The 17946-nt window shown below is 51.5% G+C and overlaps 1 protein-coding gene across 3 annotated transcripts in view; it reads right to left on the bottom strand.

The window, feature by feature from the left end:
* The window catches only part of GSN (gelsolin), a 54012-nt gene extending 36479 nt beyond the window's left edge, over window positions 1-17533 (bottom strand). The window contains exons 1-2 of one of the 3 annotated variants that reach the window (XM_080820559.1): window positions 17471-17533; window positions 6326-6415 (exon numbers count right to left, since the gene is read on the bottom strand). Coding sequence is in view for 1 of the 3 variants with exons in the window: in XM_080820558.1 (XP_080676684.1) it covers window positions 2340-2381 (42 nt within the window). In the remaining 2 variants the exon portion in view is untranslated. Of the gene's footprint in view, window positions 1-2339; window positions 2431-6325; window positions 6416-17470 lie in introns of those variants that run through there. The other 2 variants (XM_080820560.1, XM_080820558.1) reach the window with 2 other exon arrangements.
* Between the last annotated feature and the right edge of the window lie 413 nt (window positions 17534-17946).

Here is a 17946-nt window from a genome sequence, read left to right as displayed (position 1 = left end):
TTGAAAAACCAGATTCTGTCCCATGAAAGTGTGTGCCACAAACTGTGTGCCAGGCCCACGAACAGCCTCCCTCACTCTGTGCTGTGATTTCAGTCAGGTTCCCAGCCCTTCCAACCATTACCTATGCAACCTGAGAGCAGTCGCCTCCACTCTCGGTGCCTCAGTATCTTTGGCTGTGAAATGGAAATGATATTAACACTCACCACATAAGAGTTGTTGTGGGAATTGAGGGAGATCAGGCATTTAAACTGCTTAGCCTAGTGCAGTGCACAGAGTCAACACAGTGTTTGCTAACACTGTTACAAGAACACCCAGGCATCTGTACTACCTCCTGTATGCTCCCCGCCAGGCTCCCACATCCCTGGCTCATACAAGGCATTAGACCTTCTACCACATTAGGGAAATTCGAACAATAAGGTAGAAGAAGGCTATGATTTTCCCCTCTCCTACGGAGGAGAAATCCAAGGCTTAGAGAGGGGCAATAATCTGCCTGAGGTCACACAGCCAGAAGGAGTGAAGCTGGAAGGGGCACACACAGGTCCGGGCACTCAGAGGGACAGAAAGTAGATTAGTGATGGATTTCGGGGTTTGTGTGTGTGTGTGTGTGTGTGTGTGTGTGTAGACTGCCAGCAAGCAGGCAGAGGCATCATTCAGCGAGGATTCAGGGTGATGAAAATATCCTCAAACTGGATTGTGATAATGGTGGCTTAACTCTGTAAAATTCACTAAAAATCATTGAATTAACTAAAACGGGAAAATTATGTGTATGCAAATTACATATAAATTTACTTCGACAACTGATGTACATTGGACTTCCAAAAAGCTGTGTTTTGTGATTTTTTTTTTTTAAAGCCCATGTACTTCCCATGCACCATTCTGTCCAAGCATGCAGCAAGAAAAGGGACGCTCCTTGAATTAGGAGGGTGGTCAAGCCAAGGCTTAGCAACTGCTCTGAGGCCCAGCCAGGGAGAGCCTTGCACTGCGAGGTTCCCAAACACCTCTGCAGCCCAGGTGTGCAGCATAGTCACCTGGGGAGCTCCAGGAAACGTGGATTCCCAGGCCCCACGCCCAACTTCTGAATCCATAGGTCAGGGTGGGGCCCGGGCACCTGGGATTCTGAGGCTCAGCCTGGAATGGGAGCCCTCATGATAGCCCAGCATCTCCTTTCACACTTGGGGAAACAGAGGCCAGGCAGGACTGGGTACTTATCAGACCTAGTGGATCAAGCAACGGGAAAGCCGGGGCTGGAACTGGGGGGGCCCCTTTCTTGTCCTTTCTCTCGTTTCCCTCCTCCTCCCTGGCCCTCTGCCTCCTAGTGACTCAGGGCTCTGAGTCAGACTGTGGCACCACAGAGTAAACTTCTCAGGAAAAACAATCCCCAAACAAAGCCTCCCCTGATCTGGGGAACAGAATAGGCCCAGGAGGTTAAGAGAGGGCGGGGAAAAGGGCATAGGCTGGAGGTGGAGGCTAGGACCCCATGACCTGGTCTCTCCTATTGACCACTGACTTGCGTGAGGCCCTAGAGACGGCGCTTCCCTGCTCTGAGCCTCCATTTCCCCACCCGTAAATAACACCTACTATTGCACATAGAGGCTTATTGTGGACACTCAACATGGTAAGTATTTATAAGCTTTCTCTTGTTGATAATGCTTCCCCCAAACCCATGGCTAGCATCATGCCATTTCACAGGCAGGGAAACTAAGGTGCAGAAGGGTTTATCCAAGGTTGCACAATTAGGAAGCGCAGAGAGGTGTCTGCATCTAGGCCTGTGTAAGTCGGAGGTCTTCCTCTCACGCCCACACACCTTGAAAACACTCCTACTGCTGCGTCAGCACACAGGTCATAGCTAATCAAACACAAGGCGGACGGCCACGGTGGCTTCCTGACCACAAATACCTGCCTCCCTGCACCTTTGCTCCCAGCCCTGCAGGGAGCGCACGTGAACTCTCCAAATCATCCAGAGGCTCTGGGCAGCGAGCGGAGCGCAGGGCAGGGAGCATCCAGGGCCCAAAGAACCTTACAGCAGGACAAGTGCAAGAACGAAGGGAGGTTTTTCTCCGGGGAACTGGGAACCGGCAAGTCAGGAGGAGGGAACAGCAAAGGCAGAGGCTCCAAGGTGTGACCCACATAGAGCATTGAGGACACTGGAGAGGCGTGTCTGGGGAAGGGGTCTGACTGCCTCGAGTCCTGGCCCGGTCCCAGGCGGTAGGGAGAAAAGGATCCCAGCTGGTGTCTGCTCTGTAGCTGGCCTGGCTGGTGGGAGTCGGGAGTTGGGACTTCCCCTGGATCCCCTTCTCGGAGCAGGCTTCAGGGACCACCTCAGATCCCCTGCTACTCACCCACAGGTCACAATCGCCCCCTAGGGCCTCTTCCTCGGCCATAGCTGGGCTGGGCAGAGAGCAGGCGAGCCTCTCCTTCCCACGTCAACCTAATCACACAGACCTATAAATAGGACCCTGTGGCTTGGTCCAAAATAGCTATGCCAGGCTCAGCTCCGCAGCTCTCACATGGGCACACACGGTTCCGGAAATGGTCCTTGACACACTGCCCCATTAAAAACCAAAATGTCCTCGGGAAACTATTGTTCATGCTCTAATTCACTTTCTCAAACATGAGGCGGTGGGCTAGGGAGAAAAGCCCACTCGACTACTGCTGATGATTGGAGACGGCCCCTGTGAGCCCTCTCTGCTTCCTACTCTCTGGGGACCCTGAGCAAGCCACTACTCTCTCTAGGCCTCAGTTTCCCCAAATGTAACTAGGTGGTTGGATGATTTTCTCCGGGCCTGTCTAGCCAGGATACTCCCTGGAAGTGTCTGAGAGAGCTCCTAGCCCCAAAATGCCCATTCCATTATTACCCCTTCCCTCATCAACTTAGGGATTTTTTTTTTTAATTATCAGCATTTAAAAAGTGAGAATTGCAAGAGGGAGAAATAAACAGGTCCAAGCCCTGCTACTGAAGGGCTAGGTGACCTTAGATGAGTCACTGTCTCTCTCTGGGCCCCAGATTCCTCAGCCATAAGATAAAGGTGCTAGTGGGATGATTACAGAGGACTCCCTGGGGGGCAGGTTACAACACGGATGGGGCTGTTACCAACCAACAGGGAAATAAACATAACCGAGCTATCAGTCTACAACAGGCCTATGCTTACAACTTAATTTCCCCATCAGCTATCCGCAGCAGCCCTTTATCACCCCCATTTTCACAGTTGAGTAAACAGAGGCTAAGGGATAAAGGGATGAGAATAGCAAGTCAGAGCCAGAGTGACGTTTCAGGCTCAGACCAGTTGCCTCTAATGTCCAAGATGTAACTGCAGGGGACTCAGAAGTGCCGACCAATGGGGACATAACCCAACAAGGGCAGGGGACAGAAAGGGGATAAGAGTATTTTACTGTATGTGCACAGGTGGATGGGAGTGACCAGGCTTCACCTAGTGACACTCGTTCTCTCCAACCAGTTTACAATGTTGACCCTGCCATGTGCCCTCCCCTCCACCTCCCACCTGTTCTCAGATCCCACTGTGCAAATCAGGCCTCAGCTCAAAGCCGGTCCATGGCTCCCTGGCACCTAGAGGACTGAGACCCAGCATCTCCAGCCACTCCCCACCTCAGCCCCACACTCCTGCTTTAGCCACACTGCCCACCAGGCCCTAAGCAGAGTGGCTCCGGGTCGCCTTTGCACACGTGACTCCCTTGGCTGGAATGTCCCAGTGCCCCCTTAGCACAGTGCTTGATGTAGAGTAGGAAAAGCCTTCCCTGGCTCCTGGAGACCCTGTCCTCATCCCAGAGCACTCTGGGCCTCAGCCCCCACAAACGAGATGGGATCTAACTCACCTCCCCTCTGAAGTGCAGGAGTTCGGCAAAGGTTTGCCAGGTAAATGAAAAGACACAAAGAGCAGAGAGAATCCTGCAAAGTGCACATTTCCCAGGACTGACCAATACCAGGCCGGGAAGCCTCTACTGAGGCAGCGTTAGGACAGCACGCTGTGGAAGAGCCAAAAATTACACTCTCAGCACGGATCAGAGTGGGACCCATGCCAGCTCTTTGAAGGGCTCCCCCTAATAAAGCGGTCTGCACAGGTCTCTCTCCTGCTCTCAAACGTCCAGTGGTGCCCCAGTGGTTTAGGATAAAATCCGGACTCTGACTAAGGCCCCTAAGGGCCTGCATGCCTGGGGTGCTGCTCTGTCTCTAGGGCTTTCCACAGTCATGGTCACACTCCTCTCTTCCAGTTCCTCCCGTGGTCACGCTCCTCTGTTCCTGTTCCTCCACGATCACACGCAACGTCCCGCCTCACAACCACGTGTCCATGCTGTTCCCTCTGCCTGGGGACTCCCTTCCCTGCTCATACAGCCACCTGCCGTCCCCTCTCCAGGTCTGGGCTTTCTCAGGGAGGCCTCAGTCCTGTGTCGGGTCCAGATGCCACCACGCCCACCCAACTCCACTTGCTCTTATAACCCCAGTCATCTCCTGCTCAGCCGAGGAACAGTGGACCTTTTATGCGTGTCGCGGCTGACGGCTGTAAGTCGCAACACTGCACGCCCATGGAGGTGGGAAAATCCTGCTCTTTGCTGATGCGCCAACACTGGTTCCAGGCCCAGGTATCTGGCGATGCACACACGGCTGAATGAATGAGCAAATAAGCAAATGAACCTATAGGAGTAATTCAAGACCAGAAGGTGGTGAGAATCCTGGTGAATGTCGGAGGCGGGAAGACAGGGCCCTAAGAAAATCAGAGAAGTGGGAGATCAGCTGAGGGGGAGCAGCCTCCCAGAGCAACAAGGAGAGAGCACTTTCGGAAGGAGAAGGTATTCATTGCTCCAGCAAGTGGTACAAGGAGACCTGAGTGAGGGCGTGTCGCCGGATTTTGACAAGTCAGAGGTCCCTGGGGCCCCCCAGTTGAACCCCAGTTCAGCAGAGGTGGGCATGAGGTGGGATGCACTGCAGGGGGACAACAGTTGAAGGGGGTGGGGTAGCAAAGCTCTCATTAACAGGTATTCAGCTGGGCCCGAGCCAGCCTGCCCTGCCAGGGTCTGCAGAAGTGGGGACGACAGAAGACAGGTCCCTGTGTCCTTGCTGCCAAAAGCATCGGCAGAGTGTAACACTCTTTGGTGACAGATCAGTTTGAAGCAATTCAGCTCTGGGGAACTGTCAGGTCTCTGGCCCCAAAGCAGGAGCATTAGAACCAAGACTGGCCCCAGATCCCTTCTTTCTGGGCAGCATTACCTTTAGGGCACAGCTGGAGTGGGCCAAGTCACATCTCTACACCTAGCCAGCCTTCTAGGAATCCCTGGGTTTGTAGACAAACCACTCCCGAGACTATCAAAAGGCCCCTGCTTCTAAGCTCTGGGAAAGAGGAACAGCTCCGAGGAGGGTCACCACCCAAAGCCAGCTGGGCCACAGCAGATGAGTAAACCCTGGAGTCATTCAGCCCCTTCTCCTTTTGGCCCCCAAGGGTGATGTCATGGGCTGGAGGGGTGTTTTCCAGGCTCTCCATACAGTTGCTGTTAGAAATTCACTTCTGCTCCGGGCATTGGAGGCTGCTTTTTTCCCTGGTAGTGATCCTTCCCACTTTGTAGCTCACAAAGCTCTTAAGCATCTATGAGCTCATACAGTCCTCACGACAACCTCGTTAGGTGGGTGGGTGGAAGACCAATATACCCATTTTATATGCGAAGAAGCTGAGGCCTAAGCCGGGCCATGAATTGGGTCCCTTGCTTCTAGAGCCCAGAATGCTGCACGCCCGCCCCCTGTGTGTCAGCCTCCTACAGCGGATCACCTGTGAGTCTGATAGTCAGGTGGGCCCCAACCTGCCAGCTATCCCAGGTGGGTATGACTCATCCACCTGCCCTGTGACTCACACAGCTCGGCTACTCCTCCAATGGTCAACAAGCCTGGAGACTTGGCAGCCATGGCCCCGCTTTTTCTCACCTCTCCAAAGCCTCTGGGGAGAATTCCTGGACCTCCAGGGAATCCACCCTCCTACAGAAGAGCTAACAAAGGCCTTGAGAGGGAAAGCAACTTCCCTACAGCCACGCAGTGAGAACACAGCACAGCAGGGAGAGGGGCCCTGGCGCCCTGGCACCCAGCCCACCCTTGCCTCTTCCCCACAGGATCACCCTCTCCCGGTCTCCCTCGCAAGGGAGGGCGAGGAACAAATGAGGCAATGAGCATTAACGGACTCTGGACTTTACTTCAGAAACCTCAGGGACTGGACTCCCTCTGAATCCATGGTAGTGACAAGCTGTTTCCACTGTCCCCTCCAGACTCCTCTGGGCAGCCAGAGCTGGGTTTAGGAGGACTCGGGGGTATCTGCTCTGCTCCACCTACCTTGCAGGGCTGTGAGGGGGAAGAGGGCTGCTCCGTGCAGAGGTGCTGGGACCACGGCCGAGGCACAGGAAAGACGGTTATCTGCACCACCTGTAAATAAAGAGCCAACAATCTCAACATCAGGTGCTCAAGGTCATCTGGTCAAATCCCCAGGTGATACTTCCACTCATCCCCAGCACCCATCACCACAGTCACACGGCCTCTACTTGCACACCTCAAGCAACGGGGCACTCATTTCCTGCCCAGGCTGTAAGACCTTCTGTTGAAGAGTTTAGCTGGTTGAAAGAACTGGCCTTAGGATGGGCTAAAATCTCTCTCCCTACACCTTACGCCCACTGGTTCTAGCTCTATCTGCTCAGATCCCCCAGAATAGGTCTGTCACCCTGTTTTCCAATGGCTCCTTAGAGACAAAGACAGTGATCTTGGGCCCTTCAAGTCTTGTACAAGTTGTGCACCCTCTTACTTCCAATTTTTCCTGAGACCGGGTATATGGTTCCCTCCCTCACCCCCTTCCCTGATCAGCTCCAAATGAACCTTGTCCGTACTGACAGCACAAGACCCAAAATTTGACTTTCAGGTGAGCTCTATCCAGGACAGGGCAAGCAAACTCTCACCTCCATCATTCTAGACATCATGCCTTTATTAATCCAGCCAAAAATCCCATTTGTATGTAAGGCAACCCCAGTGAACGTCTGAATTTAGCTTATGGTCCACTTCAGAGCTATGGTTCAGGATTCTGAAGTTAGACAAAATGACCCCTCATTTAACTAAGCGCATAACTTGATCAGGTTACTTCACCCTGAGTCTCAGATTCCTTCTCTGTACAAGAAGGACTATGTCAGAACCTATTCCATAGGCTATTATAAGGATTAAATGAGGTATGATATGTCAGGGATTTTGAACAGCACATATGTTTATTCTATTGTTATTTAAATCCCTAAACCTTTTTCTAGAAATGATATTTTTCTCATTCTGTACTTGTGCAGTTTGGGGACCCAAGTTGTTTACATGCCTAAGCATTGCCCTACCATTGTAAGACTCTATTATCATTATCTGGCAAGAGGTCTTTCTCTCCCATCAGGCTGTGAGCTCTGCCAGTCTGCTCTGCCTCTGAAACCTGGTCCTGGCACATGAGGTGGCAAACAGCAGGACCAGCGGATTTACTGCTAGATGAGTGAATGAAGGACCAGCCATGGTGGCCCCACAGTGGATTGTGCATCCCAGCCCTTTGGCCCCCTGCCTTTCAGGGAGAAACTGGATGTTCACCCTTCCTCACTCCCCAGGGCCCCAGTCAACCACATTTAAGGGTCAGCTAAGCAAGCTGGCTCCTACCTACACTGGAAAATTATCTGCCCAGACCAGCTTCTCTAAGCCAAGGAGAGAGTCCAAGATTCCAAATGCAGTGGGACCTACAGGCTGCAGGGATTAAGACACCAATGAGCCCTGTTCTCAGCTGACAGCCAAGGGCCCAGGCATTCTCGGTGCATTTCTGCATTTTGAGTGGCATACACACAAAGCAGGGGATCTGAAAAAGAGGCTGGTGTCCACGCCTCCTCTGTGGGTCTTCCTCAGAGAGTTCTGCCTGAAATTTCCTAGTTCCACGGGGTAGATCAAAGCAGAGTTGGGTTGTATTGTGTTCCTGCAAGTGATTAATGACCTCTCAGTTTCTGTTAACTGTGTGAGGACAAGCCTTTGAAATCCAGCCTGCTTCTCCTGTACACACCTCCAAACCACACCCTCATCCTTGCTGAGGGTGCTAAATTTCTTCCCGAATGTAATGTGCTCCTCCCCTGGTGTTCCCCATCTCAGCAACAGCACGATCAACCACCAGACACAGCCCAGGCCAGATCAGACACCAGGGCACCACCCTCCTCCACCTCCCCTACTCTGCCACTCATGCCTTCAACACCACCTCCTCTGGCCCTGCTGGTTCTACTCAAGTGCATCCTCTCATTCCCCACCCCACTGCCAGCATCCAGGTCCAGGTGACGGTCCACCCGTCATCTGGGCTTGGTTCCTAATTGGTCCCCCCCTCCCTTCCCTACGGTGCGAGCCCAGACCACATCACTCCTCTGCTCAGACTACCATGGTTCCCATGGCAGAGCCCCAGAGATAAAGTCCAAGATCCTCAGTGAACTTGTCAATGTCCTTCACGATCTGCCGCTGCCGGTCCCATGAGCTTCAGCCTCTTCAGTTCTTGTCTTCCACCCACACCCCTCCAAGCCCCAGCCCGACAAAGCTGCACTCTGCCCCCTGAGTCTGCATGTAATCTACACACAGAGTCTCATCTGTTCTAGAAGTCTCTTCCATCCCTATTCTTCATTTCTCCTTCCATTCATGATCAAGCCCAGTTTCCTCCAGGAAGTTTGCTCTAGCCTCCCCTCCCCCATAGGGTGAGCTCCTCTGAGCCCCCACAGGCCTCTAGTCTTCCCTGTCACACTGGATTACAGTCTGATTCCCGGTGAGCTTCCCCCATTAGACCAAGATCTGCTCCCATGGATCCCAGCGCCTAACTTAGGGCTGGGGACACCACAGCTCAAGAGTCACAGAAGGAAGAAGCTAGTAGATCACTTGCATGCACACATGCATATACACATGTGTGCACACATGAGTAAACATATACTAATGAACATGTGCACATTCAGTTAAAAGTGCAGGTGCTGCCACCTATGGGCAAAAAGAGCATTACACCCTTCCCCCAGCTCTGGAAGGGAGGAGGCCGGGAGATGCAAATTTAGCTGCGTTCTGCATTAACTCCAGCTAACTCCAAGTTGGTCTGTTTTCCATTCTGTACCTTAAGGCTACAGCAACTTAAAAAACAAGGTCCACAAACCACTGACTCTAGTCCACCGCCCACATGCTCCAGAGGGAGCCTTCAAGAGAGATGTTTCCTTCCAGCACTCACCATCCCAGTCTGGGGCCCTCGGGGCGCCTGTTTACTGAATTATATCTTAGAGAAGGGGAGAAGGCACAGTCTGTTAGTGCTGTCCACCAGTGGAGGGGCGGGCCTTTGGGTAGAGCACTCCCTGCTGGTGGTATTGTGCAAGTCACCAGGAACCCTGTATGTCTAGGTGGCTGAAGAGGAGCTTTCTGCCCTGGGAGTAGTGGTGGGGCAGGGGCAGGGGGAGGCTGAAGCCAGAAGTGTTTCTCTCCTAAAAGACTGCTCCCCGCATCATGGGAGGACTTTCAGATTTGGTGGGAGAAACACCATATCAGCCTAGCAATCCCAGAAGGGTTCAAATGGCCACCCCAACGACAACACTGCTTTTCTGAGCACCTACCAGTATTAAACTCTTTAAAGACATCCTGTCTCATTCTCATGATACTCTGCCAGGCAGATAGCATGGTTCCTATTTTGTGAAGGGAGGATACAAGCTCAGAGAGGTGAAGTAATGTGCTCAGAGTCACACAGCTAAGATGTCTGCCCACTTCCCACCAAGGCAGGCTGCCTTCCCGACTTCTTGGCCTCGCTAAATTTCAGGCACTAAGGCTAGGTCTCTTGCATAGAGAAGCACACAAAGCTTTGGTTACTCTAGATCGGGGTTAGCAAACTTTTACTGTAAAGGACCAGTTAGTAAATAGGTTTTGCAGGCTCCATACCTTGTCTGTTGCATAGTCTTCCTTGTTTGGTTTTAGGTTTGGGGTTTGGGGGAGTTTTCTTGTTGTTGGGGTTTTTTTGTTTTTGTTTTTGTTTTTTACAACATTTTAAACAATGTAAAAAGGATTCTTAGCTCAGAGGCATACAATCACAGGCTATAATACAATACAGCCTCCCCAGAGCTGTAGTTTGCAGCCTACAGACTCAAGAGAAGAATGTCTATAACCTTAAGTATAAAAACTTCTGGTGGAAATAGTTAAGACGAATGCTAGGTCCTTCAGCTGTGTTTCTCCTGCTCCAGATGGTTTCCTGCTGAGTTGCTCTCTCCTCTACCTCGCTCTGCAATTAGGCAGCAAAATATTTCAAGGGCTGTTCAGATTCTAGAAACTCAGCTGTGGATTAAACAGTTTGACTCCACACAGAGAACAAAATCGGGAGGCAAATTCGATGGGTGGAAAGAACCTCTACCATGAGACATTAAAAGATCTAGGCTCTGGTCTGGGCCCTTCACAAGGGATTTATTTATTTATTTATTTTTATTTTTTTTTTAAGATTTTATCTATTTATTTTGACAGACAGAGATCACAGGCAGGCGGGGGGTGGGGGAAGCAGGCTCCCTGCAGAGCAGAAAGCCCGATGAGGGGCTCTATCCCAGGACCCTGAGATCATAATCCGAGCTGAAGGCAGAAGCTTAACACACTGAGCCACCCAGGTGCCCCCTTCACAAGGGATTCAGAATCTTACTATGCAAAGTGTGGTCCCTGACCCAGCAACTTCTGCATTACCTGGGACCTCATGAGAAATGCAGAGCCTCAGGTCCCATTCCAGACCTAGTTAACCAGAACCTGAATTTTCACAAAATGACCTGGTGATCTGTGTTCACGGTAAGTTGGAGATCTGCCAGAATATCTTTCACGTTCAACTGCAAGAAAGGGTTTAAAGACATCTTTCTTTATGTCATAGTATTAAGTCTCTGATCTATCATCTGCACTAGGGACTCAAAAAGCACCCCATTTTGGACCACAACCTGCCATTGGATCTTTAAATTAAAGCTTTGGCTGGCAGAAAAGTAGAAGGAGGAGAACCAAAGAAGGTGCCACTCCCCCATGTCACAGTGGCGGGGGGGGGGGGTGGGGGGGTGGGGAGACAAGTCAGAGAGGGAAATGGCTTTCCCAAGACCATGCTGCCAAGGAAAACAAGAGGTCTGACCACAATCAAGTTGCTTCATCTTCCCAGGCCTTGGGTTTAATAAATGAACTCTCATTTGGGTTTAGATGAGAACTTGTGAAATCTCACCAGTGGTGCACTAGCAACCAGGGGACTCGCTATGTGTTTTACAACAATTGTTGTCTCTGGGCCCGAGTATCCCTGAACATGAAGTAAAGGGTGGGGCCGGGGAATTCCCAAGGTCTACCTGTAATCTGGAAACCACTTCGAGGCAAAAAGGCAGTGAGGAGCAGAGCCTTCTGCTGATGGACACCACAGTCCCACCGAGGTCTCAGGGCTGATAACACCAAGTCACACCAAATCAAGCCCGACCATCCTAAGCGTGGAGGCAGAGCAGTGACCTCACTCAAGTTCAAGGTTGTACAGCAAGTCCCAGGCAGAAACTGGAAATGAAAACAGGCTTCTCTCTGCTTCCTCAGTCTGGGACCATAATCATTAATCCTTACCGACGCCGAACTGTGCAGATGTATTTCCTAAATAAAAGACTGAAGTACAGTGTTCTGGGGAAATGGTCCCTGCGCCTTCTAGTAAAACAGCTAGAACTTTGATAATCAGCCTTTGGTGCTGCATCAAGAAGGCTGTCGCCCTCACGAACCGCTGGTTGGAGTTAAGAGGTGCTGTGGCCTTCTGGGCCACAATTTGGCAAAATGCGGCAAAAGCTACAAAATGCATCATTTTGACCCAGTAACTCCATTTCTTGGGCTCTCTTCTAGGAAATAATGAAAGAAGACTAATTTATACACTAGGATGTTCATCACAGCATTGTTTATAAGCTGCCTAAATGCCTACTAACAGAGGAAAGTGAATCATGGTATATTCCCACTTAGATACAACAGAGGGATGAAAAAGCAGGTTGGCACATACCATTTTCATAATAAAAAATAAAATTTCTTTTTTTTTCACAATTAAAATGCATTATTTCATTTCTTTAATCCCCCAGACTATCAGAACGAAAGATTTTAAATAGAAATAGACATGTATTTATCTACTTAGGTAGAGAATACTTCTCAAACTCTTCTAAAAGTTAAATGTACAGTCCTTAATAACATGAGAAAATATTTATGTCCTTATGCTGAAAAAAAAAAGTCAGAATAGAAAAATTATAAAAGTGTATGACCACAATTATATAGGGGTAAAAAAAAAAAAAGTGCTGCAAATATCAGGAAGGAAATGCCTCCAAATGTTAGCAGTGATTATCTCACATTGGCAGAATTATGGACAGCTCTTATTTTTTTATTTGCTAAATTTCCTTATCTTAAGCATTCGTTATAATTAGAAAAGGAAGGGGGAGGGAGAAGCCCTTTGAGGAAAGGAGGAAAAAGCACCCCATTTCTCATGAGTATGTCACCCATCCCACTTAGCCACTCCCCAAAAATCAACTAGTATTTATTGTGTCCACTGAGGGCCCAGGCTCACCATCTCGCTTACAGAGAGGAGATTAAGGGCCAGGCCCCACCCTGAAGGCTCATACATATCGTCTAGCCTTTGCTTGGCAAATAAGCCAGACCCAAATGATATCCTCCTTGAGGCTGGAACATAATAACGCTATTTGTTTAATCAGTGTAGCAAGATAAATGAATCCACTCCCACTGGTGTGGCTCCTTCACTGAGTTCCCTGAGACCCTATGGCTGAAACCATGCCTGGACCCCCCTGGGAAAGAGCAGGTTTCAGGGATCCTATTATCCCTTAGTCTAAGCACTGAATCCAAGAGGAGCAAAGGTTCCTTCTGAGGTAGAACAAGCAAGGCCCCGTTAGGGCCTAGGATAGGGAGCCAGGAAGGAACCTAAATGGCCTCGAGGCCCCTGGGAGCTCCCATCTCAACTTGACCTTCCTCATCGACAACTTAGAACCCATCACAACAACTTCAGGGCTATTGTGAGGCTCAAAGGAAAGAAGGTAAATCATGACGTCTCTCTAGGCTGAGCCTCAGTTTCCTTGTCTGTGAAATGGAGTCAGTATCTCTTCCCTCACAGGTCTGGGAAAAGACTAAACAAGACGGTGAACGCACACAGCAAGCATGCTTCCTCCGGTGGCCATGATTCTTACTGCTTGTATGGGAATAAGACCCATAAATGACTCTTAGGCCTCAACTTCCTTTTCTGCACTGTGGAGCTAACAACTGAGGCCACAGAGACCAAAGTCATGAACAATAGCTGCATCTCCAGCTGGTGCTGGTGTAGGTTAAACCTAACGACTGCTATGGGCTCACTTCGAGGTCCACATTCATGTGCTGAGCACAAAGCCCTCTGACTCAGAGACCATCAGAGCCAGCAAAGCCTGATATTATCCTGCCCACCCCTCTAGTGCAGGGTGGACCCTGGGGCCCAGAGAAAGACATGCATTAGCACAAGTCACCCAGTACTTTGTCAGTGGCAAAACCAGGACCTAAGTCCAGGCCTTCTGCTCCCCAGCCTTGCCCACCCCGCCTACTGCTTTTCTCTTTTCTGCCCTCAAATTGCTGATGTGGTCCCGGGGCAGGGCAGGGGAGAGCAAGCATATGGTAGGGGAGTGTGGGGTGGGAGGGGGGGCAGGGAGGACAACAGGAACCCAGCATGCCTGTGGTCTACAAACTCACAAACCACATCAGGCTGAAATCGGACACATGCTCACTCAGTTGAAAGGGAGGAGAGAGTTTTATTTAACACACCCCGGTTGCCTAAAGACTGCTCTCTCCCTGTCCCCTCTCCTGAAAAATGCATACCTCCTGGGACCTGCTTTTCCTTGCTTCTGCCAAAGGGCAGGGAGATGGTCCTGGCTGGGACCCCAACTCACGGAGTGACCTAGGGCGAGGGATCTTGTGTTTTCTCAGCCTTGATTCCCTGAAACAGAGGAGAGACGGACCTACACTCTGGCGTCCTGTTGATAGTATAGAAAAGGATGAGTTTCCCAACAGTGCTGCTGGGAGGCCCTTCAGACCTCTCTGATGCAGGGCTGAGCTCCCCAAGCTGTGCACACAGCCACCATGAACACCCCAGCAGTTTCAGTATGCCAGGACTACAAGGAAACTTCAGGGTAACATTTAGGGATGAAGAGCCAGGCTCTGTAGTCAGAACTCCAGAAAGCGGGAGCCATCATCTTGTAAAGACAAAACCGGAAGCACGTTATTTAGACTCAGGTCCCTCGTCTGCAAAAGGGGAAATCATAATGCCTATCTCAGAGAAACACTCATGAGGAATCAAGGGAATAATCAATGTCCCCATGGTTGGAATACTAAAAGGTAGCTTTTTGTTATAATCATGCCAGCCAACACCACCCCCATTTTACAGGTGAGGAAACAGAGGCCCAGAGAGCCAGGACTTGCCAAAAGTCACCTAGAAGAACTAAGACTGCAGCTCCACTCCCAAATCAGTGCTTCTAATTCCTCTCAGGCCTGTGGTTTCTCCTAAGTAAATACACACACTCAGAGGCTGTAGATACAGACTGTAAAGTTTGCTTGAAGAAAACCAGAGACCAATGCCTCAGCAAAGGACTATAGATCATGTAGAGAGATCATTGCAATGACCTACCTGGCAACTTCTTCTTCCTTTTTTTTTTTTTAAAGAGTCCAACATGGGTCTTGAACTCACAACCCTGAGATCAGGACCCGAGCTGAGATCAAAACCCAAGCTGAGATCAAAACCCAAGCTGAGATCAAGAGTTGGACCTTTAACTGACTGAGCCACCCAGGAGCCCCTGCCTGGCCACTTCTCAAGAAAGACCCAAACCACCCACAGGAGTAGGAGGAAAGTGACCTATGGCACTGGATGGCCAGTGCCTAACGCGTCCAATCAACAGCTCTCGCTCATCACAGATTGGTCAAGTGCTCACACGGCTACGAACAATGGCTACCTCTGGAGAAAGAAGGTCTGGAGGCATGACGTTTACACGACACTCTTCTTTGTATCTGAACTTTAACAATATTTTTTCCCACTTCAAAAATAAGAAAAAAGAAAAAAGAACAACACTGCAAAACTCAAAATAATTTAGCAGCCTTATCCAGCAGCTATGAGCCTATTGTTTGCTTTTCAGCGAAATTTATGGCAGGTTCTGAGACCTTTGGCTGGGCTTCCAGAATCTGCAACTCTGATCCACGCGGGTGGCCACCGCTCTCGTTCAGACCTGCACTCTCTTTCACTTGGATCATGCAACACCCTCCTCCGGATGCCCCTGCCTCCAGCTTGCCCCCTCCGATGCATTCCCTAAATCAACCACCAGATTAGTGAGAGTTTTTAACCTTGTTCGGTTCAAAACCTTTCTCTGCTTCTCATTGCCTTCAGGATAAAGTCCAAACCCTTGGTTTACAATCTTTATTTACAGTCTCAATTTCCACAGCTGCACCCTTCCCTCATGGCCACTCTAGCCATGGACTGCTCAAGAAACCACAGTACCTTTGCATAAACTGTTCCTGTTTCTCAGAATGTCTTTTCCCTCAACCCCCTTACCTTCTGAGAACTTCCTACTTATTTCTGCGGTTGGGGTGGCTCAGACAGACTTAGTCACCCCTTTATGGGTTGAAATAACTCTCAGTATCAAATGATTGTGTCGATCACTATGGATGCGAAGTATCTTGAGGACAGAGAGCTTTGTCCTCCTTGAGGCTTTTGGGCCCTCACAGAGCAAGGCACAGAACAGAGGCCCAGGCAAGTGTTGAACCAAGGAAGGAGGGAAGGAAGGAAATGCCATGAGAAGCAAACCCTACAGCCTCCCCACCCACCCCCAGCTGCCTGCTTTCCTATGTTCATGTTAGTCTGTAAAAAAAAAAAAAAAAGAAAAAGAAAAAAGAAAAAAAAAGGTTATGGAAATTTCTGGAGTAAAGTTTCTTTTCCTGATTCACACGGAAACCTTCTTTGCTGCTGTGTAACTCCCCCCGGGTGCCAACCCAAGCTCCCCGGCTGTTTACAATTTCCCTGGCATTTATAAATAGCAAGGCCTCAGAAAGGAAAATGGAATTTCAAAGGAGCTGGATGCTGCCTGATCTCCCATCCCATCCTTCCTCCTCTGCTCCAAGCCCCTTCCCCTTCACATCCCCAAGAAACACCAACCAGCACCCCCCAAATGTGTGGGAGGGGAGGGGCGGGGATGTCTTAATGAATGGAACACTCAAGAAAGAACAAAAAGCCCCACCAGCTAGAAGGACTCTGCCAAAGGCAAACTGGAACTGGGTCCCAGCCCTGCCCCTTTGTCACTGTGTGACTGTGAGCCCATCACAAACTCTCCGGGCCCTGCCGTTCTCCCAGCTGCGGAATGGTCACTATAAAGTGCGGTGCAGCCAGCGGTCCCAGTGCGTGGGTAAGAAATGTGGTCCTGGGAGAACAGGCCATACAGGATTAGGTCCTCGGAAAGTGTCTAGGAGCCGAGGTAAAGCAGAGGCTCCTCCCCAGAAGCCCCGCCTTTCACGAAGCCCGAGTTACCCCCAGGACAGCCCTGAATGCCTTTGGCTCTTCGGAGTTCTGGGTGTTTTAAAGATACTCTCTCTGCTCTGCTTAAGGGCGGGAGAAAGGGTGAGTGTATGTCTGGGCAGATTAAGGGCTACAAAAGAAGCCAATGTCCCCTGTCCTCCCGAAGGCTCCCCCGCCTTGCAAAAACTTGGGCTTGCCCTTGGCCACTGCCCAGAGCAGCCGGCCTGCACTGGACCAGGGGACACTGCTGTGACCAGATGCGGGGGGTGGTTAGTCCCCAGAAGAGACAGGGGCCCAGGGAGAAAGGGAGACTCCAATCACTGTCGTCAACTCGGAGAGAAGTTTCCGTGTGAGTCAGAGAAAGGAACGTACTCTGCAGGGCCGAGGAGGAGAAGGCATCTTCACGGAACAAATGCAGGCAGATTTCAGACGAGTACAAGGAAGAAGTTTCTAACAGTCCTGGGCCCCAAAAGAGGAAGGAGGTGGAGGGCTCCTCATCGCCCGCGGAGAGCAGGCAAAGGCATTATTACCTTGGAGTCAAGGATCCGCTGAGCAGACTCCCCGACGGAGCCACCGCCCAAACCGCGGACACGCGGCTACCTGCAAGCCCGGGTGGGGTACAGCGAGTGCGGGGGTGACCCCGAGCCCAGTTCCCTCACCGGCGGGGGCGGGGTCAGGGTTAGTTCAGGTGCTCGCAACATAGCGGGGCCTGTAGGTGGAGGCCCGGCCCCCTTCCTCCCCTGCCCTAGCCCCCCAATCCAACCCTTCTTGGCCCCCCAAAAGACCAGCAAGGTGAGGGAGGAAGCCCCTCTCCAGCGATGCCCAGCTGCCGGGACGAGCTCCACACGCGGGCTGACTCGCACCGCGGGGCAGGGAGAAGAAGGACCCAGATGCCCGGGATCCCCAAGATGTCCGGGGCCGTGGCCGCCCCTGTCCCCTACCTGCTGCTGAGGCGCTGGCGACTGCGGCTGCTGGGTCCAGCTGCGCTCAGCTGGTTCCGGACCGCGGGGCGGGGGCTCTGCGGTCGCTCCGACGCGGTGGGCAGGGCGCGGGCGGGAGCCGCCCTCGCGGCGGGGCGGGGCGGCCGGGCCGAGGGGGGCGGGGTGGGGGTGGGGAGGAGCGCCGGCCCCTGCCCGCAGGCTGCTGGGAGGACTACGACTCGGGCTCCGGGCTGGCATTCGTCGAGGGCACCCTGTGTCTCTTTACCAGATGCCTCGCTACCTCCCCGCAAAGAAGGCACCCGGCCTCTCCTAGGAATAAACTGAGTCTCGGAGCAAGGAGGGAAGATCTGCAGGAGGCGGGGGGGGGGGCGGGGGGAGAGACCCGGGGGAACTCCCGGGCTGGCTGGGCTGGGCTGGGGCCAAAGAGCTCAGTTGGGGTGGGCAGCGTGCCACGCTCAGCTGGGATCCACCGAGGC

Source organism: Martes martes, assembly GCF_963455335.1.
Source record: "Martes martes genome assembly, chromosome: 12".
In the NCBI taxonomy this organism is placed as follows: Eukaryota; Metazoa; Chordata; class Mammalia; order Carnivora; family Mustelidae; genus Martes; species Martes martes.
Note: the sequence above shows the minus strand (reverse complement) of the source record. Positions and strands in the feature narration are given on the sequence as shown.